The 26,829-nt window shown below is 41.0% G+C and overlaps 1 protein-coding gene across 2 annotated transcripts in view; it reads right to left on the bottom strand.

The window, feature by feature from the left end:
- LOC144798754 (cytochrome P450 2J2-like) overlaps positions 1-26,829 on the bottom strand; it is a 404,320-nt gene that overhangs the window by 214,752 nt on the left and 162,739 nt on the right. The window contains exon 3 of one of the 2 annotated variants that reach the window (XM_078669779.1): positions 5,878-6,027. The exons of the other annotated variant lie outside the window; for it this stretch is intronic. Within the exon in view, the coding sequence (XP_078525905.1) occupies positions 5,878-6,027 (150 nt within the window). The remainder of the gene's footprint in view (positions 1-5,877; positions 6,028-26,829) is intronic. 2 annotated transcript variants of the gene reach the window in all.

The following is a 26,829-nucleotide window of genomic DNA, read 5'->3' as shown; positions in this document are numbered from 1 at the left end:
GACAACCAATGAAAATGTTACTTTCTTTTCCATTTTTTTTTTCCTGACATCGATTGGTTATGTACCTAAATATAAAGGAAGAGAAGGAAACACAGCCATTTTGACTACTACTTCCTGGTGTACATTTCAATAGGATTTTCACTAAAAACTTCAACTTCTTTGTAAAGGTAAGTTGTTATTTTAAAAACTGAAGTATATTGTGCACTTTAAGTTAATATGGTAAACTTTTTCTGATAGTTATATACTATCCCTCTGTAGTAGGTATAGATTTAGATAGACTTCTCTGTTATAGTTATGGATGGAGTTAGGCTTGTCTTTTATAATTATGAATTTACTTACGTTAAATCACATACACTTTTTTATATTCATACTTCCACGCTGATACTATACACTGCCCAAAGATAAATTCACTGTTAAAAACTGCCTATCTAAAATTAATCCCAACAGTGCCCTATCTCTACTAATATATATTTTTTTATGCAAATTTCAGGCAAAATGGAAGGCGAACAGAAAGTATCATTTGAAATTGTCCTTGCAGAGACCAACGAAGAAATCATTGATCCAAATGATATTGAATTTATGGATGAAACTTGGGACCAAGAACTACTGCAATGTGTGCAATCAGTAGATGTCCTCCTTGAAAATGAGGACATTTTACACACTCAAACATTACAAGCTATGTTCAATGAAAATAACGACATTTCAGACAGTGAAATGATAGACATTTCACAATAATAAATAATTGTTTAAAAAATAAATAAATAAATAAAAATGCACAAAACAAACAATCAATTAACATACAATATTTGAAAAGTCTATCATTCTTTTTTCCTTATAGTACGCTCCCCGGGCCGCTTCCCTGTTCGCGAACCGGGCGCACCCCACGAAAAAAAACAATTTTTTTTTTTTGCCCCGCGGGGCCCTTTTAAAGCCTCCACATCAAACCTAGGGGGTCAGGGAGGATCTACTATGCCCCCTTATGGTCATTTGCCCCTTCGCTTTGGCCTCCTCTTGTCTCTCGATCCTACCGAGAGACAAGATGGCGGCCGCTACGGACTGTTTGGAATGTTTACAGACACCGGAGAGCCAATCAGCTTCGCTTCGCAAAGCTCCGTAACGCGAAAAGTACGCGAACCGGATCGCTGCCCGGAGCGCTGTTACAGATATATATCTTTTTTTTAACGTTAATTTCTCAAAATCCACTGGAGCACATATATTGAGACCTAGCAAAGGCACATCAGGCTACCAGTCCCTACAATTTTGCCAAGTTTCGTGCAAATCCATTCAGCCGTTCGGGCTAAAAGTGAGGCCAACCGCCCTATGGAAATTAACATGGGAAAAACGCGTTTTGGGACCCCCCTTTTTTCTCGGCCCCCCCTAGACGAACCCCCCCCCAAATTTTCAGGGGCTGCTCAGAAACAAAATGTTCCATTTTCCTGAAAATTTCAGCCAATTCCGTCCACAAACGCCAAAGTTATTAGACATAGAATTTTCAAAAATCCCATAGAGAAAAAATCCTAACTATATATACCTACTGGCGACCGCCAGTAGGTAATATATATTCACTGAAAAAACCATAGGTTACACACCAGTTATAGTTAGGAATTAGCATTTAAAAAACCTTTGAAATTCACTGAAAAAACCATAGGTTTCACACCAGTTATAGTTAGCTGGAAATTTTACTCACATAAAACCATTGAAATTCCCACATTATAGTTAGTTGAAGTCACTATAACTTGCACGTCTGCAATGCACTGCTGATGACGCCACATATTACATCACTCATGCATATATTTAAATATTTAAACATTACTCGCTAATATATGTATTCACTAAGATACACTTAATAAGCCAGTTAACCAATCATTTTTTTAAAAAAAAACACTGAATAGGTTTCAGGCCTTATATAGTTAGGAATTAGCATTTAAAAAAACTTTGAAATTCACTGAAAAAACCATAGGTTTCAGGCCTTATATAGTTAGGAATTAGCATTTAAAAAACCTTTGAAATTCACTGAAAAAACCATAGGTTTCAGGCCTTATATAGTTAGGAATCAGCATTTAAAAAACTTTTGAAATTCACTGAAAAAACCATAGGTTTCAGGAGTTATATAGTTAGGAATTAGCATTTAAAAAAACCTTTGAAATTCACTGAAAAAACCATAGGTTTCAGGAGTTATATAGTTAGGAATTAGTTTTTAAAAAACCTTTGAAATTCACTCAAAAAACTATAAGTTTTAGTGGTGTTATAGTTAGCTGGACATTTTACTCATACAAAACCAATGAAATTGCTCCTATATAGTTAGTTGTACTAACTATATTTCGCGCACCCGCAATCCACTGCTGATGATGTCACATATTAGATCATTCATGACATGGTCAGTGACATCTCTGATGACATCTCAAATGACATCACTGATGACATCACTGATTACATCATCCACGTGACAATCACATACACCTTTTCATACACTATTACAATTTTTCATCACTGTTTGTAAAATACAGAGTATCATATTTAAATCCATTGTCACAGCAATACAAGTATCTAAAAATTCACTCAGTGATTCATAGATGTATACACACATCTAATCACTTACCTATGGATTCACTCATACATGCTGTCAATGAACAATAGAACACTATCAAAAATACTTATACATCTATATCGACATTAAACAACAGCACGCATCCTATTCACATATGAAGTCATCCTACTCACTTATGCAAACAATGGATCATACTTACATATTTACTTAGCAAAACACTTATACAAACACCACTTCTTCTATTCATTTAGATAGTAAGTCATACTTAGTGAATTATAAAATCATTATTACAAGTATACAGTTATCCATACAGTCACTCACACAATCATTGTGTCTTATGTATACTTATTTATATACAACAACTGACACATACACTGCCTTTTATTTTTCTAGTTTGTTGGACCTGTACCTTTGAGAAATATATTTGCTCATCACCACACCCATAAAGAGATTCCCTCACCCAAACTGTTAGAACATGTAGTTTTAACTTCATATATCTACTGAATCAACTATTCACACATCTTTGGACAGTCACACACCCCGCACCGAACCACACACACTTTCACACTCCCATACAAATACTCAGTTAACTAATCAATAACTAATATAGACTTTCACATAGCTAGTAACCAACTGTAGAATCAGTTTACACAACAACTGACAAAGTGATACAGATATTCACACTGTTTAGTCACTATCCACTATATTTAGTGAGACATTATAAATTGGTCAAGTAAACAGTCAATTACACTGCTACTAAATCCTCCATCCAAATATTTATTTATATATATCCACTCATTCTTCAATGTAAATTGCTATATATATAATGCATATTTAAATAGCGAAGCAAACCACGTTCACTGGATGATTTCATTAGTGATGTCATCAGTGATGTCATTTGAGATGTCATCAGTGATGTCATTGACCATGTCATGAATGATCTAATATGTGACATCATCAGCAGTGGATTGCGGGTGCGCGATATATAGTTAGTACAACTAACTATATAGGACTAATTTCATTGGTTTTGTATGAGTAAAATGTCCAGCTAACTATAACACCACTAAAACCTATAGTTTTTTGAGTGAATTTCAAAGGTTTTTTAAAAACTAATTCCTAACTATATAACTCCTGCAACCTATGGTTTTTTCAGTGAATATATATATATATATATATGAGTATATATATGTGGGGCGCATATAATATAGTGTTTCCGGGGTCCCGCGCATGGGCGGGAATATTCTAATGCTTATGACTATTGTTGAGGATCCCCTGGAAGAGAACCTATATATACTGACAGAGTGTGTTCACAAAAATATTACCAAATTCGCAAAGCATGGTCCTTGCATTGAGGCACTGTAATGTATCCAATTGGGCCTGTGAATGCCAGAGTGGATGAAGAAATGTATCTGTAGAGAACTCTGAAATAGAAAGTGATTTGTAGACTGAATTAATAGGTGCTTTGACTCTCTGGTTTGATTGTTGTTTATTACCATAATGATTGTCATGTTGTACGGTGGTGGGTGGACAAGGCTTATTAGCTTTTTTTTTTCTTTTGGCTTTCCTTGTATCTTTTCTGTTTGTATAATAAATGCAACTCAATTAAAAATTTATTATAATAAACTCTAGACTTATTGGGCGGCATTTTATTAACCCGAGGGACATTGCAAAGTCTTATGTGTGAGACTGGAAAGTTACTGTAAGTCATGTTATCCCTTATCCTGTTTACATCCTGATACTTTGGATTATGTTCTACTTTTAAGCTGGTGGACATGTCTTTTCCAGATAGAAAACACAAAAAATACAAACTAGAGTTTACATTCTTGGGACTCAAGCTGGAAAATCTTTCTCAAGTGGAAATATGCCAGCATACAGTACTGAAATTGCGCTTGAAAGATCATAGGAGGCATCTGTTTTGTGCATACATTGTTGCATCATTCAAAATACATACTTTTAAAATGAAAACTAGAAAGGTATTCGGTTTTCCTAAATAAATACCTGTACAGAAGTTTAAGTATGAACGTAGAGCATTTTACAGCGACCAATATCGACCAACAACCCACTGTCAGCAGCACTTTCCTAGGCCCAAACTGCAGACTTCGCCCGCGTGGACCTTTCCCGCCATAGACGTAGAAAACCCTGAGATGATGCCCCACAGAGATCCTGTTCTGCAGCTGGCCACTGCTGAAGAACCCCTCTTCAGATCCAGCCTCCAGCCTGGCCCACCGACCACCCTGTCGACAAGGGCTTTTCTCCCAAAACGTTTTAAACTTTCACCCTGGACAAACCTGGTCCCTGTATCCGACCCACGCTCCATCATGATACCCCCTAACTTTTGACTTAACCCTGTCTAGCACAACCAGAAAACCGCACCTGGCACTTAGGGCTTTTGTGGTGCTATTTTTCATTCAAAGTTTTAAAATTGTGCTGTGTTTCTACTTTACTACTGATAGTGTTGCAAAAACATTTTAAACATTGCCTCTAAGTTAAGTCTAACTGGTATGTGCCAAGCTATCAGAAGGTTAAGCGCAGGTTCATTCATTGATATTTGTGGGTTAACCTGACAAATCCTGTGGTTATTTATTGAAATGGGCTCTAAACCCCTTCAATAAAAACCCCTGTGTACTGCTCAAAAGGGTCGATGAGACAGTTAAAAAGGCCTATTTCTTGCACAACTGAATACATTTCACATCAGGAATCACACATTTCCTATTGTTTTATGTCATTTTCTGTCTACGTGGTATTTCTGTGCATGTGTGAGGAAATGTGTGTGCAGAAAAACCTGGTATTTCCATTTACTCACGATCCAGAATAGATCTCTTTACATTGCGGGTTTTACTCCGCAATGCAAACACAACTCGGTTATTACAACGACTGCGTTGTCACACCGCACTACCTTTACAACGCAAGTCGTTACAATGACTTGCGCTAGGTGGCGCGCTGGACTTAGGAATAGTATGATTTACTATTCCAACTCCAGTGTGTGCAACACTAGGGAAAGTGTTGGAATAGTAAATCATACTATTCCTTATCCTAGAGCTCCATCTAGCGCAAGTCGTTGTAACGTTGTGTTTGCATCGCGGAGTAAAATCCACAATGTAAACGTTGTTTCTCTTCTGGGTGCAATTTTACCACACCCAATTACCTTCTCACATGTAACTGAAACGTTAATCCTCTGGCCAAGCTCTGTTTTCTGTAATATCTATGGAGAGGATTGCTGGTAGATGCGCATGGCAATTACAGTGGAATGAAAAGTAGGAAAACTGAGTAATGCAACTCAAGATTATACGGTTTAGTAACCCAAGTGTTCCGTTCATGTGTATACTAACCTTTCTGTTCTTCTATTACTTCACTTAGGTAGCTGATCTCCTCGTTGATTCGTTGTTCCAGGCTCTTTTTACCCATTCCAAAGTTCCTCAAAGCTGATAAAGCAAATCTCCTCTGTTCTTTCCAGGAATGCCCATTAGAATTAATCAACCCTGTTGTAGAAACATTGCATTACAGCTAGTATACATATATATATTGTACATGTGAGGACTTAAAAAACAATCAAGTACACATGTGTTAACTAGTCAAGCATATTTTATGTGTATAGGTATGTCTTATTTGATTTATGAGGTTCTGTGAAAAAGATGTTCAGTGCTCAGGTGATAAAATGTGGGAAAATGAGAAAATGGTTTTACACAATTCACAACAAATGTCCACTAAGCATAATATAGACTATAATTAGCTGGTTTAACTGCTGGTAATTCCAAGGGCGTGTTAACCATTTATTGTCTATTGGTTATCTTCAGGACAGACATTTTGAGGCAAAACAATCATATAATACATGGAAATGGGAGTCTCTATTACAATCATAAGTGAGGGCAATTGTATCTGCTACAGACTCACAATGCAGGGGATTGTTTATGAAAAGCAAAATTTTAATGGTCCCCATTCCGGGCAGTTAAGAACAGAAAAAAGAACATTAGACTGTGCGCTCGAAAGAGGGCAGATGGTTTTGCCGACTCCTAATTGAGAGGGTTGACCAAGGTTTGTTGGACAAGGCACTTTCTCATGTTTGTGATGGGCTACCCTGTCCGCCAAACTCTAAATCAGGTCCTCTGTTCTGTTATCAGTAAATGGTCTCTTGGGCAGGACCAGGTTCTTTTAACCAATATCCTGGAGTAACCACTTGCCAGGAGTTTCTTACTTGGGATGTACATACATCTCACTGAAACAGTCACTCCTCCACTTTCAGTTTCTCCATATGCATAGTAACTGACTGTATGGTAGGTCATCTCTCTGGCTTTTGGATAAAGTTTTTCCTAAAGTGCCTGTTGTACGTAGCCAATGACTAATTCTGTAAAGGTTGTGAATCATCAAAATCCAGAAATATGACACAGTCAAAATGGTTCCTGAATGCTCTTAAACAATACATGAAAAATAGACTAGGAGCTGTGATAAGGATCAACAGTGCCCTACTAATGATTAGGGATCCATGAGTTGTTCTACATAATAAGCAGAGAAATACTACCTCCACGAAAAATCTGGCAATTGAGCTTAGTTCCTCAGATGCCAGGCTGTAACCAAGAGGATTACTATTACAAAGGACCACTATGGGCTACTGAAAATTGGTGATAGATTGCTGTAGTGCACAGCAGGATGTTTCACTTTGTGTACTCATATGTGGATATAATTTGGTATTATATCAGTCTAAACTAAGACTAGAAGGAGGCGTCCCAAGGATCATGTCACTTATCTGATTGATGTAAGTCATTTAAAAAGTTCAGGTGGCACTTGAATGCAGAGTGAAAGTCATTGTCTGGTCAGGCTTATAGTTAGGTGAATGTTTTAGTTAAAGCATTATATATATATATATATATATATATATATATATATTACCTACTGGTGGTCGCCAGTAGGTAGTTCTAGTTAGGACCTATTTTCCATAGGAAATCCGCAACATTCTATTTGGAATAACTTTGGCGCCAGTTGACTAAACTAATGTCCAGCTCCGGGATGCTCCTATCCAGAAAGTCTCGGGGTTATTCGTGAAGCGGGGTTTGAGAAAAAAGGATGGTCCCAAAACGTTTTTTCCCCATGCAATTTTCCATAGGAACCGTTCATCGTGGCTACAGCCCGAACTTATGAACGGAATTACACCAAATTTGGCAAAGAGGTAGTCCTTGGTTCACACTCGTGCCTTTTGGTTAAATGGTGTAAATCTGTTTAGTAGTTTTTTAGATATTAAAGGAAAAAAGTACATATATATCTGGGCGGAGCCTTACGACACATCTCATAGTGAGATCTGATTGGCTGTCAACTCTTCATACAAGAAGTGCTAACATTCAGAATTTATGGCAAATGTGTGACACATCTGAATGCCCTCTTGATGGAACCAAAGTAAACAAGCATTGAAAATGCAATAGGTCTCGTCCTCGTTTAAGTTAAAGCAATTCTGTTTGTAATTAGGTGACTTTTTAGCTTTGCTTTTATTAGTGTTTTAAAACTTTCATGTACATAACATGCATATGTATATATGTATGCATGCATTTATATTTGTATTTATATAGATATGCACATTATATATATGTTTATAGATATATATATACATACATACATATATGTAAATGCATATATATATATATATATTACCTACTGGCGGTCGCCAGTAGGTATATTACCTACTGGCGGTCGCCAGTAGGTATATATAGTTAGGATTTTTTCCCTATGGGTTTTTTGAAAATTCTATGTCTAATAACTTTGGCGTTTGTGGACGGAATTGGCTGAAATTTTCAGGAAAATGGCACATTTTGTTTCTAAGCAGCCCTTGAAAATTTGGGGGGGGTTCGTCCAGGGGGGGCCGAGAAAAAAGGGGGGTCCCAAAACGTGTTTTTAACATTGAGTTTTCCATAGGGCGGTTAGCCTCACTTTTAGCCCGAACGGCTGAATGGATTTGCACGAAACTTGGCAAAATTGTAGGGACTGGTAGCCCGATGTGCCTTTTGTAGGTCTCAATATATGTGCTCCAGTGGATTTTGAGAAATTAACGTTTAAAAAAAGATATATATCTGTAACAGCGGACCGGGCAGCGATCTAGTTCGCGTACTTTTCGCGCAACGGAGCTTTGTGAAGCGAAGCTGATTGGTTCTCTGGCGTCTGTCAACATTCCAAAAAGTCCGTAGCGGCCGCCATCTTGTCTCTCGGTAGGATCGAGAGACAAGAGGAGGCCAAAAGAAAGGGGCAAATAACCATAAGGGGGCATAGTAGATCCTGCCTGACCCCCTAGGTTTAATGTGGAGGCTTTAAAAGGGCCCCGCGGGGCAAAAAAAAAAAAAATTTTTTTTTTGTTTGTTTGCGTGGGTAGCGCCCGGTCCGCGAACCGGGAAGCTTTCTGGGCAGCGTACTGCAATGAAAAATGAATGATAGACTTTTCAAATGCTGTATGTTAATTGATTGTTGGTTTGGTTGATTATTTTTTTATTTTTTTTATTTTTTAAGCATTGTTTATTGTGTTTCATAATTTATTAAACTTTCTAACGCGGCGCGTCATATGACGCATTACGCGACAACGCAGGTCCAGAATATAGACAAAATGTCTCCACCAACCAGCGGTCGGCACACAACCCCTTTCAGCAGGCTAAATAGTTCTGTTAAATGACAACAGAAGGGACAGGCAACAAGAACCATCAGTCAAAGAGGGGAGGGCAAGTTCTTCTCTACCGGGTCACGTTGGGGCGCTACCGGAACTGATCGAATTGGTAGTCTACAGTGTTTCTGGATGTTTCAGACTGAAGCTGGCGTTAGCATGAGAGCACCACCATTTCGTAGCTCCGTCGTGGCCATTCCACGAGCAATCATGCTAGGCGCTCCCCACCAGAAGCCTGCGGGAGTCGGGGGCCCCCAAGACTTTTGTAGAATCTTCAAGGCTGAGGGGACGCTTTCGAGAATGGAGCCCAAGCTCTAGCAGACAAGCGTCCGAGTTCCAAGGTGTCGCAGGCCTATTTTAGTGGACCACGCCCAAATCTGAAGAGACGGCCGCCATTTTGAGAGTCCTGTGACAGCCGCCTATCGCTGCACCGCAAGAGCGGGAGCAACTCAAGTACATGGTGAGCGAGACGCTGTAGTCGAAAGAGCAGGCGGTAAACAGCTGAATAGCGGAAGAGGCACAGTGTAGCAAAAGCGGGCTGAATGGCAACTGAAAATGAAAAGGGGTGCCCCACTACAGCGTGTCTTTAGGTGAAACGGATTGTGGGACAAGGTGAAGAATGGAAGAGTCACCAAAACGAAAAAAGTTCCGCTTGACCCCGGGAGCCGGCCACCTATGTCGGGGGCGATCTCAGGCCACACTAGGGCAACACGACTTGGGGAGGGGGCCGGAGCCAAGCGCCCCCTCCGAGTCCGCGCCATGACACCGTCCCTCGGGGGCCTCCGTCAAGCGGTTCAGGGTGGCACCGCATCACAACAGCCCCCACTTACTTTAAGAATAGTGAAGATGAAGCAATTGCAAATAGGCTTCAGACAATGTGCCCCCTCCGAGTCCGCGCCATGACACCGTCCCTCGGGGGCCTCCGTCAAGCGGTTCAGGGTGGCACCGCATCACAACAGCCCCCACTTACTTTAAGAATAGTGAAGATGAAGCAATTGCAAATAGGCTTCGGACAATGTTACAAGCACTCCTCAAAACTTTGAACCTTCAGAGTGCATGAGTTGGGACAGCGAGGGGTGATTTGGTTTCTCTTACTGTTTTTCTGGTCTCTCACCACTGGCATATTTTAACGTTTTCTTGTTTCTAGGACATTAATAGGTTTTATCATTACGTTATGTTATCGTTTCTTTGTTCGTTGTTTAATAAATGTTCATGTTTATCAGTGGCCTACTGATTTTCGTTTTCCTATTCTTTTCTTTCCAGGTTGTTTCACGCTAAAGTTTCTGTTAACAGGATACAGTGATCACTTCGTTATTTTGGCATATGTCCTTTTCACTAGGGGTGCTCTCTGGTCGGGCCAGATGACGTATCTCTAGTAAATGGTCCGGGTGAAAAAGGTGCATCAATCAGTGGGGAGTAGATAGGCATGACAGATTACAACGGGGGAGAAAGGTCCGCATTACGTACCCTTTCACTACTTGCAAAGATTTTCCTACGTTTATTTGCAAACCGGGAATACTTCCAAAAAGAACTAATTCCCAAACAGTCAATGTTCGGACAATCAATCAATCAATGAGGAATGAAATAGGTACGACGTGTTAAAGGCTTGCGTTACCTACCCTTCACTATCTGCAAAGGGAGAGAGAATATTCCTATTCTTCCTCGTTTGCAGGCAGAGAAGATCCTTAAGAGAACCAACTTCGAACAATTCAATGCTCGATTCAAACAATCAACAAGGGGTACTGTGAACACAAATGAACGCCGCTTATGTACATACACATTGCTATTTTCAACAGGTTGTTCCTAATGTTTCTATTTTAGCGAGGTCAAAAAGAGATCCCATTAGTGGCCTACTGATTTTGCTCGATTCCTTTTGTTTTTTTACACGATTTTTCGCTATCTGCAAAGACTAAACAGAGTATTGCGACTCTGTGCTTGTTTGTAAATAGACAATGAACCAAAGAGAAAAATGAATCAAATGGAGAGAGAAGCAGGCACGACGGATTACAACGGGGGCAAAGGCCTGCGTTAACTACCCTTCACTATCTGCAAAGAGAGAGTACTCCTAATAGAAATGAGGGGTGGGGAGCAGCATTCAAAGCAGATCAGTGTGCATAAACACGAAAATGTTTTTACTTACCACGTACTTGACATTCGACAGTTTATGATATTTGCTATTAAAAAACCATTGAAATTCACTGAAAAAACCATAGGTTATAGACCATATATAGTTAGGAATTAGCATTTACAAAACCTTGAAAATTCACTGAAAAAACCATAGGTTATACACCATATATAGTTAGGAATTAGCATTTAAAAAACCTTATTTTACTCACACAAAACCATTGAAATTCCATATATAGTTAGTTGTACTAACTATATATCGCGCACCCGCAATCCACTGCTGATCATGTCACATATTACATCATTCATGACATGGTCAGTGACATCACTGATGACATCACTGATGACATCTCAAATGACATCACTGATGACATCACTGATGACATCTCAAATGACATCACTGATGACATCACTGATGACATCTCATTTGACATTACTGATCACATCACTGATGACATCATTCATGTGATAATACGATGAACCTCTTCAGACTCTAATATAACCTTAGATACACTCAGTGTAAACACAGACTCACAGATTGTCACTCATCCACGAAGTTACACACACACCTAGTCAGTCATGCAAACAATCAATCACACCTCCATTTCCTTAACTATACAGTTAAACACACCTTACTTATTCAAACATATACTAAAACATATTTACTCACTTATACAATCCTGGATACAAGTTCACAATGATCCATACAGCCACTCACACATTCACTGCCTCTTATGCACAGTTATTTATATATGTCAACTCTCACATGTACTGTATTTTACATATGTACTTACTTTGACATGTAGCACTGAGATATCTATTCACTCACCAATACAGTCATGCACACAGTCAACCGCCCATACAGCTGTTTCCACATGCACTTTTGAACCCATACATCTATGCAGAGAGTCATACACCTCCCAGCCACCCATACACACTCTCAGTCTCCCATACAAATACTTGGGCAACCAATCAATAACCCATATAGTTAATCATATAGCTACTGATCAACACATGCAGCAGTTTACAGAACAACAGACATAATGATGCACAAATTGAGACAGTTTAGTCACTAACCCATGCACTCAGTGAGACACATTTAATCACTCACTCATACAGTCAGTCATGCACCTACTAAATCCTTCATCCAGACATTTATACATCCACTCATTCTTAAATATGTAAGACACATTTTAACTTTACAGAAAAATACAGTCACTGGATGTTGTCACCAGTGATGTCATCAGTGATGTCATTTGAGATGTCATCAGTGATGTCATCAGTGATGTCATTTGAGATGTCATCAGTGATGTCATCAGTGATGTCACTGACCATGTCATGAATGATGTAATATGTGACATGATCAGCAGTGGATTGCGGGTGCGCGATATATAGTTAGTACAACTAACTATATATGGAATTTCAATGGTTTTGTGTGAGTAAAATAAGGTTTTTTAAATGCTAATTCCTAACTATATATGGTGTATAACCTATGGTTTTTTCAGTGAATATAGTTAGGATTTTTTCCCTATGGGATTTTTGAAAATTCTATGTCTAATAACTTTGGCGTTTGTGGACGGAATTGGCTGAAATTTTCAGGAAAATGGCACATTTTGTTTCTGAGCAGCCCCTGAAAATTTTGGGGGGGTTCGTCAAGGGGGGGCCGAGAAAAAAGGGGGGTCCCAAAACGCGTTTTTCCCATGTTAATTTCCATAGGGCGGTTGGCCTCACTTTTAGCGCGAACGGCTGAATGGATTTGCACGAAACTTGGCAAAATTGTAGGGACTGGTAGCCCGATGTGCCTTTTGTAAGTCTCAATATATGTGCTCCAGTGGATTTTGAGAAATTAACGTTTAAAAAAAGATATATATCTGTAACAGCGGACTGGGCAGCGGCCCAGGACGCGTACTTTTCGCGCAACGGAGCTTTGTGAAGCGAAGCTGATTGGTTCTCCGGCGTCTGTCAACATTCCAAACAGTCCGTAGCGGCCGCCATCTTGTCTCTCGGTAGGATCGAGAGACAAGAGGAGGCGAAAGCGAAGGGGCAAAGGACCATAAGGGGGAATAGTAGATCCTCGCTGACCCCCTAGGTTTGATGTGGAGGTTTTAAAAGGGCCCCGCGGGGCAAAAAATAATAATAATAATAATAATCGAACGGCTGAATGGATTTGCACGAAACTTGGTAAAATATTAGGGACTGGTAGCCCGATGTGCCTTTGCTAGATCTCAATATATGTGCTCCAGTGGATTTTGAGAAATTAACGTTAAAAAAAAGATATATATCTGCAACAGCGCTCCGCTTCGCGTACTTTTCGCGTTACGGAGCTTTGCGAAGCTGATTGGTTGTCCGGCGTCTGTCAACATTCCAAACAGTCCGTAGGGGCCGCCATCTTGTCTCTCGGTAGGATTGAGAGACAAGAGGAGGCCAAAGCGAAGGGGGAAATGACCATAAGGGGGCATAGTAGATCCTTCCTGACCTCTTAGGTTTGATGTACCATTTTGCCAAGTTTGGTGTAATTCCGTTCAGCCATTCAGGCTGTAGACGTATGTAAATGTCCTATGGGAAATTGCATGGGGAAAACACATTTGGAAGTGTTGAAATTTAGAACCAATTAAAATGTTACTTTGGTTTTGTATTTGTGTGTGATGAAAGTTAATTGGTTATGTATATATGTCAAATGAGAGGAAACCACAGCCATTTTGTGATACTACTGTCTGAGGTACATTTGTGAGGAATTTTTGGTGGTGAATTTCTGGTGTTTGATTTACACAGTACTAACACTTTTCCTACTTTTAAAAAGGTGAGTTGTTAATTTGTAAGGGGAACTATGTTGTACACTTGAAGATAATTTGAAAAATGTTTTCTGTTATTTATTTGCAGTCCTTCTGTTATACTAAATACTTGATAAAGTTAGTTTTATATTATGTATTACTAAAAACGATAAATGAAAGTGATTATTTTTTTCTGCAATTTACAGCAAGCAATTTCAAAATAAAATGGCTCACAATGAAGAGACCGTGGCAATTTCTTTTGAATTGTCCACTACATTGATTGAAATTGAGAGCATAATTACTAACATGTCTACATCCCCATCTCTCGATCAAAAGCTAGAGGAACTTGTCAATAAGGCCCTAGAGAAAGCCCTAGGCTCAATTGACGACGCTATCAATAAAAAATTGGACTCCCTTTCCAATTTACCCTCTGCACCCTCTACTAGTAAGACCAATGGGGTATCTAAAAGTAATAAAAAGAGGGCTATTATCACGACTCAATACAAAAAGAGCGCAAAGAAGCTAAAGAGCTCTATCTCTACAGGCCCTAGGGGCGCTGACCAGACTGGTGCCTCGGGCACCCCAGATGGGCAAGATATAGGCCCAGAATTCCCTATCCACATCAACAGCGACGAAAGCTGTGAAGAAGAAATTGAGCTATCATGCTCATCAGGATTTAATACAGATGTGGAGGATGAGAACGTTAGACAAAGCGGAAGCTTAGAAGGAGCCTCTAAGGCCTCAGGTTCTAACAGTATGCCTCTAGACCCATTCGGGGAAGAAATGTTTGATCCCCTTCTAATTAAACACCCACTCTCTCCAGAATGGACCCCCTCCCAGCATATCGTTGACTACTTGTCATTCTGGCTCAGGAGGGAAATACCCCAAGAAGTCAGATCTAGACTCAGATCTGAGTGCCCACGCCCATCCCTACCAAATAAAATCGCTATGACCCCAGAGTTAGACCCTAAGGTTGTGGCCTTTATAGCCAAAAACAACAGGGACCCAAGGAAAGGTCTAGACAAAGGACTAAAATCATGTCAAGATCGCCTTCTTGATGTAATAGGACCCCTTACTAAAATATTCGAAATGACAGAATCTGCTTATGTAGGGAATAACCAAATTGATGTCAAAGAGCTACGAGAATGGGTGCAAAGAGCGATATGCCTTGTCGGCAATGCTAATACTGCCATCTCCACAGAAAGGAGAAAAGGAGTCCTATTTAAAATAGATCCTAAACTCATTGAACTAGCCAAGAAAGACGGAGGCGCTGACTCTCAAGGTCTCCTCTTTGGCGAGGACTTCATAAAAGAAATGGCCAAGTATGTGAGCGCCTTCAGCTCAATTCAAAAATCGCAAAAAGATATTAAAAAAGTATTCAATGATAGAGTTTTTGCCAGGGCCGGGAGAATACGGGGTCGTTTCCCCGGCCGCGGAACTCAATCTTCGAGACCCTTCAATACCCGCGGAGGAAGATTCTCCAACAACTACGGCTCCCAATTCTTTCCACAAAGACAGAGAAACCGAGGACGTACCTTCAGAGGCGAACGGAGACAACGTTCCTTTTCTTCAGGTAAGAACCTTAAAAGACCATTCAGATACCCCTCCAAAGGTGGGAGGGAGACTACGCCAATTTGCTGGGAACTGGAACTTAGTAACACAAGACAACTGGGTCTTAGATACAGTAAAGGGTTACAAAATAGACTTCCTGGGTATTCCCTTTCAAACACGTCGCCCTCACGAGATCACTTTCTCTCTCAAAGACCGAGACCTAGTCTCCAAAGAAGTACAAGAACTGTTACAAAAAGGGGCAATAATCGAGACGGAAACAAGAGGTTTCCTCAGCAATGTTTTTCTAGTGGAGAAGAAGAACAAAGAACAAAGACCCGTAATAAACCTAAAAGACTTGAATCGTTGGGTAGTTTACCAACATTTCAAAATGGAGGGTATACACCTCCTGAGAGACATTTTGCGGAAAGGGGACTGGCTCACGAGGTTAGACCTGAAAGACGCTTACTTAACAATCCCCATCTGGGAACCTCACCAGAAATTCCTCCAATTCACTTGGTTAGGAAAACTCTACCAATTCTGCAGTCTCCCGTTCGGCCTATCGTCCGCCCCCTGGTGTTTCACCAAGGAACTACGCCCCGTAACCGCCTGGCTCAGGGGGAGAGGGGTAAGACTGATCATATACCTAGACGACATCCTTATAATGGCCCAATCGAAAGAGACTGCATCTCTCCACACCAACCTTACAATTCAAATTTTGGAACATCTGGGTTTCATCATAAATACCAAGAAATCTTGTATTATTCCCGACCAACAAACACAGTTCCTAGGCTTTACGGTAGACACTCTCAAGGCGGAACTGAAATTACCCTCCGAAAAAGTCAGGAAAATGAGGAAGGAATTGAGGAAGGCTCTTGCGAAAAAGACCTTCCCTCTGAGAGTACTGGCAAGAATCGTTGGCCTCCTTTCCTCGACGATCCAAGCCATCTTCCCGGGACCCCTCCATTATCGGGCACTCCAAAGACTAAAGGCGAATGCTCTAAGATCGAACCATTCATATTCCCATATGATTTCCCTAGATCAAGAATCGAGGACGGAACTCCTCTGGTGGCTCAGAAATGCGGAAGCATGGAACGGCAGAGCCATTTTCGGGGAACAACCGGATCTGATAATAGAATCAGATGCGAGCTTGGCAGGATGGGGAGCGAGATGTGGGAAATACTCCACAGGGGGTCGTTGGACCACTCAAGAGAAGAGATTGCATATCAACTGCTTAGAATTACTGGCAGGTTCATTTGCGATTTGCTGTTTTACACCCAAAACAGCGAAATGCTGTGTGACATTACGCATGGACAATGTTTCGGCAGTCCGTTATGTCAACAAGCTGGGCGGTCCACATTCCAAGGGCCTAACGGACCTTGCGAAGAGTTTTTGGGAATATTGCTTGAACAAAGGTATTTCGGTAGTAGCGGAACATATTCCGGGTCTGAGCAATGGTGTCGCAGACTGGTACTCCAGGAATTTCAAAGATTCGAGCAACTGGAGACTAGACAGACAAATTTTTCTGACTATTCAATCAATATGGGGTCCTTTCAGGACAGACCTTTTTGCAGATCGCCTGAACACACAACTGAAGGAATTCTTCAGTTGGAGGCCGGACCCTCTAGCTCGGAAAGTAGATGCCTTTTTACAAGACTGGAGAGGTCTGAAACCTTATGCCTTCCCGCCGTTTGCCTTGCTTCCTCGACTTCTTCTTCATGCTCAACGCTACACCGAGGTTATGACCGTGATAACTCCTCTCTGGAGGTCCCAAGCCGGGTTTCCAGTCATCCTGGAAATGAGCATAGACTTTCCAATTCTAATACCCTCCTTCAGGGAAATACTCTCGGGTCCAGAGGGAGACGTCCATCCCCTCGTGGATCAGGGTCTTCTAACCCTGACGGCCTGGAGGATTTCAGGAAACAATGGCAAATCCCTGGGCTTTCGCCGAATGCTTTCAGACTCATTTCCGAGTCGTGGGCTCAAGGTACAAGGAAAGCATATCGACTGGCATGGAACAAATGGGTTCGCTGGTGTCTTCAACGAGATCACAATCCCGTTTCAGTTGATCTAGTTCATGTTATCAACTACCTGTCTGAACTCTTTACTTCAGGACTCTCTTATAGAACCGTTAATGTCTATAGATCTGCAATTTCTGCAGGGCATTCCCTCATTGATGGTCTCTCCGTTGGACAGAACTTACTCACTAAAAAGATCATGAGAAGCATGAGAGTCATTAATCCTCCAACCGCTAAATATACCGCTCTTTGGGACGTAACACTGGTACTCCGAACCTTATCATCCTGGGGGGAGAACTCTTCCCTTTCTTTAAAACGTATCTCTTTCAAACTTACTGTTTTATTATGTCTGGTATCTTTCAGAAGAACCTCCGATGTCAAAGCTCTAGATATTTCTAGCAGATCCTTTCAACCAGAGGGTGTATGCTTCTACCTTAAGAGAAGAACTAAAACTTTATCTTCCTCTATCTTCTACCCTTTCTTTCCTCAGAATGAAAGACTCTGCGTGGTTAAATGTCTGAAAGAGTATGAGAGGAGGACTGCTAGTCTAAGATCAAATGAAACTCAGTTATTGATTTCTTTTAGATTTCCCCATAAAGGAGTTTCTTCTCCAACTCTAGCCAGATGGGTGAAAGGAGTTATGTGCGAAAGTGGTGTGAACACCTCTATTTTTGGAGCGCATTCCCTTAGGGGCGCTTCTGCTTCTAAAGCCTATTTTCTTGGTGGTGGTTTACAAGAAATTCTTAAGGCGGCAGACTGGTCTAATGATACTATGTTTAGATCTTGCTACTTTAGACCAATCTCTAATGTGATTGATAATGTTCTTAATGCACTTTGAACTTGCATAATATGGCCTCCGTGTCGTGCCATAAAATTTAGATTTTTCACAGCCTGCTGGGCAGAAAATCTGGATTTTATTAAGGACACGGAGGCTAATATTATCCCGCCTCTATTTCTTAATATGATTTGTAACCCACCCTTTTTTTTGTTTGAACAATATCTAGGAAATGTATTCTTCTTCTTTCAGATTAATAATCTACTGGATTAGAAGCTGAAAATGTTATTCGTTGGAATTCTGATGCTGAAAGTTTATTCGTTGGAATCCTGTTCCTTAATCTTTTCTTCACGTTGATCATCTTTCTTCGCAGCCTGACAAGAAGGAAGATGCCTGGTCAGAGAGGGACTAGTCTTCTCTTTAGAATGTTCACAAAGTTCTATTCCATTGTTGCTGCTGAGCTGTGGTAATAAAGAAGGAGATTTGCATAATATTAGCCTCCGTGTCCTTAATAAAATCCAGATTTTCTGCCCAGCAGGCTGTGAAAAATCTAAATTGTCCACTACATTGATTGAAATTGAGAGCACCAATAATGAAACATTGTCACAAGGAGGACATGACTTGTATGATTCCATTAGATTGATTGAAATGGACAGCACCAAGAATGAAATATTGTCACAAGGAGATGACTTGAATGATTCCACTACGTTGATTGAAATTGAGAGCAGCAATAATGAAATATTGTCACAAGGAGGAGATGACTTGTATGATTCCATTAGATTGATTGAAATGGACAGCACCAATAATGAAATATTGTCACAAGGAGGAGATGACTTGAATGATTCCACTACATTGATTGAAATTGAGAGCACCAATAATGAAATATTGTCACGAGGAGATGACTTGAATGATTCCACTACATTGATTGAAATTGACAGCACCAATAATGAAATATTGTCAGAAGGAGGAGATGACTTGAATGATTTTTTTGATCAATCTCTTGATGGCGAATTTATCGAGTGTTTGGAGACCATAGAGTTACAAGAATCATTATTGCAGACTTTTCATGAGGACATTGCTGATGAGGACATGTTACTAGTTGTTTCAAATTTAGAAAATTCTGAAGAATAAATTTATATTTAGAAATCAAAAATTGTTTGAGACATTATTCATTTTTATTTTTAATTTATGAGGTTGTAGCGAAGTGATTGTAGTATAAAATGAGACTTATAGTATAGAGTGCAACATTTTTATGTTACATGGTAAGTTTACTCATATTTACTTCCCTTCTGCCACTATATTATCTCCAATGTGTATTTGACATCTCTTCTTCATCTCCGGCCTCCTTTCTCTCACTGTGTGTCTCCGATGCATCTTATTGCTGCGATTTTGTGTAATTACAGAAGAGAGTAAAATAAAATAGTTCGGAACGTGAAAAGGGAGCAAAGTAGAGTACCCCTCACCCCCTAGGTCTTTTTAGGCGGTCCCAAAAGGATCAGTTTCTGCTTTCCTGAGAGATTATGGTATGAGTTCCATATACCACAATAATTTGCATTACAACATGCAAGATAGCAGTTCTTAGCCATGTTATCCAATGGGAGGTGGATAACATGGCTAAGAGCATTAGCTCGGTAATGTATGAATATCGCTGAGTTTTTAGCGATATTCATGCATTGCGGCCGTTTATTATCGCATTTGTGATAAACCTTGATAATAGCAAGGTTTATCTTCGATAATTTCTGACGATGCTTAGCGGTAAAAAATTCGTTGGTAAGCATCTTTAGCGATAAATATCGCTTAACTTTGGTAATATGCCCCAACGTCTGTTAACGTTCGATTCGAAGGAAATGAGGAAGTGTTGAAAAACATTGTCTGCGCCATCTTGCCTTTTTTGAAATGCCACACTTTTGTCGTGCACGGCAGCCATTTTAGATGTCTTGACCAGACCCACTCTCTGCACGCTGTCGATTCGTAGCATGGCTCCTCACCCTCGCAAGCATCTTCCCCAGGCACTGGTCACCCCCGCTCTCTGTCTTATGCATGGGCAATAAACCTCCCCCCATCTGCGCTGCTCTTCCCTGAGAATCACACTCTGTGCCCGCCCGACACCTCCCTTTCGCCCTATTCACTACCGCACCCTCTGACACTCCTCTTCCTCTGTGTCCGATTGTCCAGGCTATCAGCTAGCCCTGCAGATGTAGTTTATGGCCCCAGCTGTAAAGAATCACCCCTCTTCAAAGGAGTTATAGTAGATCAAGGCCCACACCCGATGAGATCCGTCACACCACACGTGTTCCTACTATCTGAAAACTATCCTGTATTGTGATTGGGGAGGGGACCGAGCCTGAAGCGGAAGATTCCAGGAATGACTCTTTGTACATCAAAGTTTTTACAATTATGTGTCACATTAAAAATATATAGCACTCCAACAAAGTAGTAGGAATATAAAACTTTAATAACATATAAATATATACAACAAAACAAAAACAGTAAAAACATTTAAACAACGAAGAGACCGTGGCAATTTCTTTTGAATTATCCAATAGATTTATTGAAATTGACAGCACCAATAATGAAATATTCTTGTCAGTAGCGGTCTGTTGTGCGAATAGTTCCAAGGCAGCAGAACGCGCTGAAATCTAGATGGCACGAAAGTGATGTCTAGCAAGTTGCCGCCCAGCACATAACGGCGTGGGGCGCCGCGGGGGTGAGTGAGTCCAGTAGGCACCACAGATATTCTTACCGGCATTGCAGAATTACTGCTGGGGACAATGCCTGTGCTGTAGCAGGGTCACAGCAGAAACAAAAAGGATTCTGTTGAAGATGTTGTTGGTTTTCAATTTGAAAACAGTTCTGGTGTCAACTGCTATGCTAATGTAGTGGTTAATGTTTTGTTTTCTCTAGAAAATGTAAAAGAGGGGGAGGCAGTCCAAAGTTCCGTTAAAAGGGCAAAGGAAAGGATCGGTGGTTTGAACTATCAGTCAAAAAGGGGAGGGGGTGCAACAATTTTTCCTACCGGGTCACACTGTGCTTTCACCGGAAGTGAGGTCTGCAGGATTCTAGTAATTCAAAGTGAGGCTGGCGCCGACGTCCCGCGGATACAGTTTCGTCACTCCACGGGTGATCATGGCAGTCATTCCCCATCGGGGGTCGGAGACTCCCGCGGCTCCTCTAGAATCTTCAAGGTCGTGGAGGACTACGGTGGTGGAGTCAACCAGTGACCGGGCCATTTCTTTATGCTGGGCCCGCTCTTGCCAGGTCGACCGCCATTTTGAGAGTTCGGTAGCTACTGGCGATCGCGGGGTCAAATGAGCGGACGGGCTCCACCCTGCCGGGCGAGACGTTGCAGCATGGCCACAGTGGAAGAACTCTTTTCCGGGCGCCTGGAGCGCTGAGGGTGCAGCTGGGAAGCCTCCACTGGGGAGGCGGGAGAGGCCTGTTCGCACCGTCTCTCCCTCCCAGTGCACCCCACGGCGTCTCGCTTGATATCTGTTATGGCCGGACCAGGCGATGAGGACGAGGGGGGGGGGGTCGGAGGCATGTGCAAGACATCCCCCCCCAGGGTTGTTGCAGCAATTATACAAGAAAGAAGAAGTGTCCCGTCCGTCTTCGGGCCGGGCTTCCGGTAGATGTCGGCCGGACGCCCCTGGCTCTGGCCCCATGAACGGGTTTCTTGGTTTATCGGCTGCAGACGGATCCCGTCGGCCTCGGCCCCCCGACCGTTGGTGGCCGGACCGGAAGAGCATGTGGCGGGACTACCTGCAACTCTCAAGGGCCACCGCGGCCGGACTGGGAGAGAGAGGGGAGGGTCGAGGAGACATTCCCCCCCCCTGCAACTGTTCAGCGTTGTAAAGGCAATCCCCTGGCCGGGTCCCGCTGGTCTCGGCCTCTCCTCCGGCTACACCCTACGTTAGGATCTCCTGGCCGAGGCGTGGCAGCAGGACCTGCCTTATATGAGCTGCTCCCGGCTGGGCGTAGCCGGAACCCTGCCCCACCTTGGAAGTTTCCAGAGTGGGGGCGGATGTTCTACTGACTTGCATTTTCCCTAGTCTATCGATTTTTTTGGCGTGGCAGGCGGTGGGACAGCGAGGGGTGATTTGGTTTCTCTTACTGTTTTTCTGGTCTCTCACCAATGGCATATTTTAACGTTTTCTTGTTTCTAGGACATTAATAGGTTTTATCATTACGTTATGTTATCGTTTCTTTGTTCGTTGTTTAATAAAAGTTCATGTTCATCAGTGGCCTACTGATTTTCGTTTTCCTATTCTTTTCTTTCCAGGTTGTTTCATGCTAAAGTTTCTGTTACCAGGATACAGTGATCACTTCGTTATTATTGCATATGTCCTTTTCACTAGGGGTGCTCTCTGGTCGGGCCAGATGACGTATGTCTAGTAAATGGTCCGGGTGAAACAGGTGCATCAATCAGTGGGGAGTAGATAGGCATGACAGATTACAACGGGGGAGAAAGGTCCGCATTACGTACCCTTTCACTACTTGCAAAGATTTTCCTACGTTTATTTGCAAACAGGGAATACCTCCAAAAAGAACTAATTCCCAAACAGTCAATGTTCGGACAATCAATCAATCAATGAGGAATGAAATAGGTACGACGTGTTAAAGGCTTGCGTTACCTACCCTTCACTATCTGCAAAGGGAGAGAGAATATTCCTATTCTTCCTCGTTTGCAGGCAGAGAAGATCCTTAAGAGAACCAACTTCGAACAATTCAATGCTCGATTCAAACAATCAACAAGGGGTACTGTGAACACAAATGAACGCCGCTTATGTACATACGCATTGCTATTTTCAACAGGTTGTTCCTAATGTTTCTATTTTAGCGAGGTCAAAAAGAGATCCCATTAGTGGCCTACTGATTTTGCTCGATTCCTTTTGTTTTTTTACACGGTTTTTCGCTATCTGCAAAGACTAAACAGAGTATTGCGACTCTGTGCTTGTTTGTAAATAGAGAATGAACCAAAGAGAACAATCAATCAAATGGAGAGAGAAGCAGGCACGACGGATTACAAAGGGGGCAAAGGGCTGCGTTAACTAACCTTCACTATCTGCAAAGAGAGAGTACTCCTAATAGAAATGAGGGGTGGGGGGCAGCATTCAAAGCAGATCAGTGTGCATAAACACGAAAATGTTTTTACTTACCACGTACTTGACATTCGACAGCTTATGATATTTGCTATTAAAAAACCATTGAAATTCACTGAAAAAACCATAGGTTATAGACCATATATAGTTAGGAATTAGCATTTACAAAACCTTGAAAATTCACTGAAAAAACCATAGGTTATAGACATATATAGTTAGGAATTAGCATTTACAAAACCTTGAAAATTCACTGAAAAAAACCATAGGTTATAGACCATATATCGTTAGGAATTAGCATTTAAAAAACCTTATTTTACTCACACAAAACCATTGAAATTCCATATATAGTTAGTTGCACTAACTATATATCGCGCACCCGCAATCCACTGCTGATGATGTCACATATTACATCATTCATGACATGGTCAGTGACATCACTGATGACATCACTGATGACATCTCAAATGACATCACTGATGACATCACTGATGACATCTCATTTGACATCAATGACCACATCACTGATGATATCATTCATGTGACAATACAATGCATCTCCTCACATTTTAATATAACCTCTGTTTCACCCAGTGTTAAAAAGAGTATAATTTTTGAAACCATTGACACACCAATACTAGTTACTACATACGCACTCACTGATTGCTACGTCTACACACACCTTCACTCATTCACCCATACAATCATTCATACATACAATCACTCATCTTTACAACACTATCATATGCACTCATACACCTATACAGACACTCACAGTCTGCCACTCATCCATGGAGTTACTTACACACCTAGTCAGTCCTGTAAAGAATCAATGAGACTTCCATTTTCTTGTCTATACAGTTAAACATAGAGCACCTTACATTTTCAAACATGTACTAACACATACTTACTTTCTTATACAATCATTGATACAAGTACAGATTGATCTGCACAGAGTCACACACCTCCCAGCTAGCCACACACACACTCAGTCTCCCATACAAATACTTGGGCAATCAATCAATAACCCATATAGTTACTCATATAGCTACTGATCAACACATGCAGCAGTTTACAGAACAACAGACATAATGATGCACAAATTAAGACAGTTTAGTCACTAACCCATGCACTCAGTGAGACACATTTAATCACTCACTCATACATTCAGTCATGCACCTACTAAATCCTTCGTCCAGACAGTTATACATCTACTCATTCTTCAATATGTAAAACATATTTAAACTTTATAGAAACACACAGTCACTGGATGATGTCATCAGTGATGTCATCAGTGATGTCATTTGAGATGTCATCAGTGATGTCATCAGTGATGTCATTTGAGATGTCATCAGTGATGTCATCAGTGATGTCACTGACCATGTCATGAATGATGTAATATGTGACATCATCAGCAGCGGATTGCGGGTGCGCGATATATAGTTAGTGCAACTAACTATATATGGAATTTCAATGGTTTTGTGTGAGTAAAATAAGGTTTTTTAAATGCTAATTCCTAACGATATATGGTCTATAACCTATGGTTTTTTCAGTGAATTTTCAAGGTTTTGTAAATGCTAATTCCTAACTATATATGGTCTATAACCTATGGTTTTTTCAGTGAATATATATATATATATATATACATATATATGTCCATATGTCTACGTGTAGAGAGAGGTAGAGCGAGGTAGGGAGGTTAGAGGTGTAGAGGTAGAGGTGTAGAGGTAGAGAGGTAGAGGTAGAGAGAGAGGTAGAGAGAGGTAGAGAGTGAGTAGTAGAGAGAGTAGCAGAGAGTGAGTAATAGAGAGTAGTAGAGTGAGTAGTAGAGAGTGAGTAGTAGAGAGTAGTAGAGAGTGAGTAGTAGAGTAGTAGAGAGTGAGTAGTAGAGTGAGTGGTAGAGAGTCGTAGAGAGTGAGTAGCAGAGAGTGAGTAGCAGAGAGAGAGTAGCAGAGAGTAGTAGAGAGTAAGTAGTAGAGTAGTAGAGAGAGTAGTAGAGAGTGAGTAGTAGAGTGAGTAGTAGAGTGAGTAGTAGAGAGTGAGTAGTAGAGTGAGTAGTAGAGAGAGTAGTAGAGAGTGAGTAGTTGAGTGTGTAGTAGAGTGAGTAGTAGAGAGTGAGTAGTAGAGTGAGTAGTAGAGAGGGAGTAGTAGAGTGTGTAGTTGAGAGTGAGTAGTAGAGTAGTAGAGAGTGAGTAGTAGAGAGTGAGTAGTAGAGAATGAGTAGTGGAGAGTGAGTAGTGGAGAGTAGTAGAGAGTGAGTAGTAGAGAGTAGTAGAGAGCGAGTTGTAGAGAGTGAGTAGTAGAATGAGTTGTAGAGAGTGAGTAGTAGAGAGTGAGTAGTAGAGAGTGAGTAGTAGAGAGTGAGTAGTAGAGAGAGTAGTAGAGTAGTAGAGAGTGAGTAGTAGAGAGTGAGTAGTAGAGAGTAGGGGAGTAGTAAAGAGTGAGTAGTAGAGAGTAGTAAAGAGCGAGTAGTAGAGAGCAAGTAGTAGTGTGTAGTTGAGAGTGAGTAGTAGAGTAGTAGAGAGTGAGTACTAGAGAGTGAGTAGTAGAGAGAGTAGTAGAGAGTGAGTAGTAGAGAGTAGTAGAGAGTGAGTAGTAGAGAGCGAGTAGTGGAGAATGAGAAGTGGAGAGTAGTAGAGAGCGAGTAGTAGAGAGAGAGAGTAGCAGAGAGTGAGCACAATGTACATAAAATGCATATGTATGCATATATGTATATGTGTGCGTGCATTTATATTTGTATTTATATTGATATGCAGATTAGATATATGTATATATATGTATGTATATATATATATATGTATATATATACATACATATATATAAATGCATATATATGCATATATATATGTCCATATGTCTGCGTGTAGAGAGAGGTAGAGAGAGGTAGGGAGGTTAGAGGTGTGGAGGTAGAGGTAGAGAGGTAGAGAGGTAGAGAGTAGTAGAGAGAGAGAGGTAGAGAGAAGTAGAGAGTGAGTAGTAGAGAGTAGAGAGTGTAGCAGAGAGTGAGTAATAGAGAGTAGTAGAGTGAGTAGTAGAGATTAGTAGAGTGAGTAGCAGAGAGTGAGTAGTAGACAGTGAGTAGTAGAGAGTAGTAGAGAGTGAGTAGTAGAGTAGTAGAGAGTGAGTAGTAGAGAGTGAGTAGAAGAGAGTAGGCGAGTAGTAGAGAGTGAGTAGGAGAGAGTAGTAAAGAGCGAGTAGTAGAGAGCAAGTAGTAGAGTGTGTAGTTGAGAGTGAGTAGTAGAGTAGTAGAGAGTGAGTAGTAGAGTAGTAGAGAGTGAGTGGTAGAGTGAGTAGTTGAGAGTAGTAGAGAGTGGGTAG

This window comes from Lissotriton helveticus, chromosome 1_2, assembly GCF_964261635.1.
Source record: "Lissotriton helveticus chromosome 1_2, aLisHel1.1, whole genome shotgun sequence".
NCBI classification, from domain to species: Eukaryota; Metazoa; Chordata; class Amphibia; order Caudata; family Salamandridae; genus Lissotriton; species Lissotriton helveticus.
This window is presented reverse-complemented; position numbering and strand designations above follow the sequence as displayed.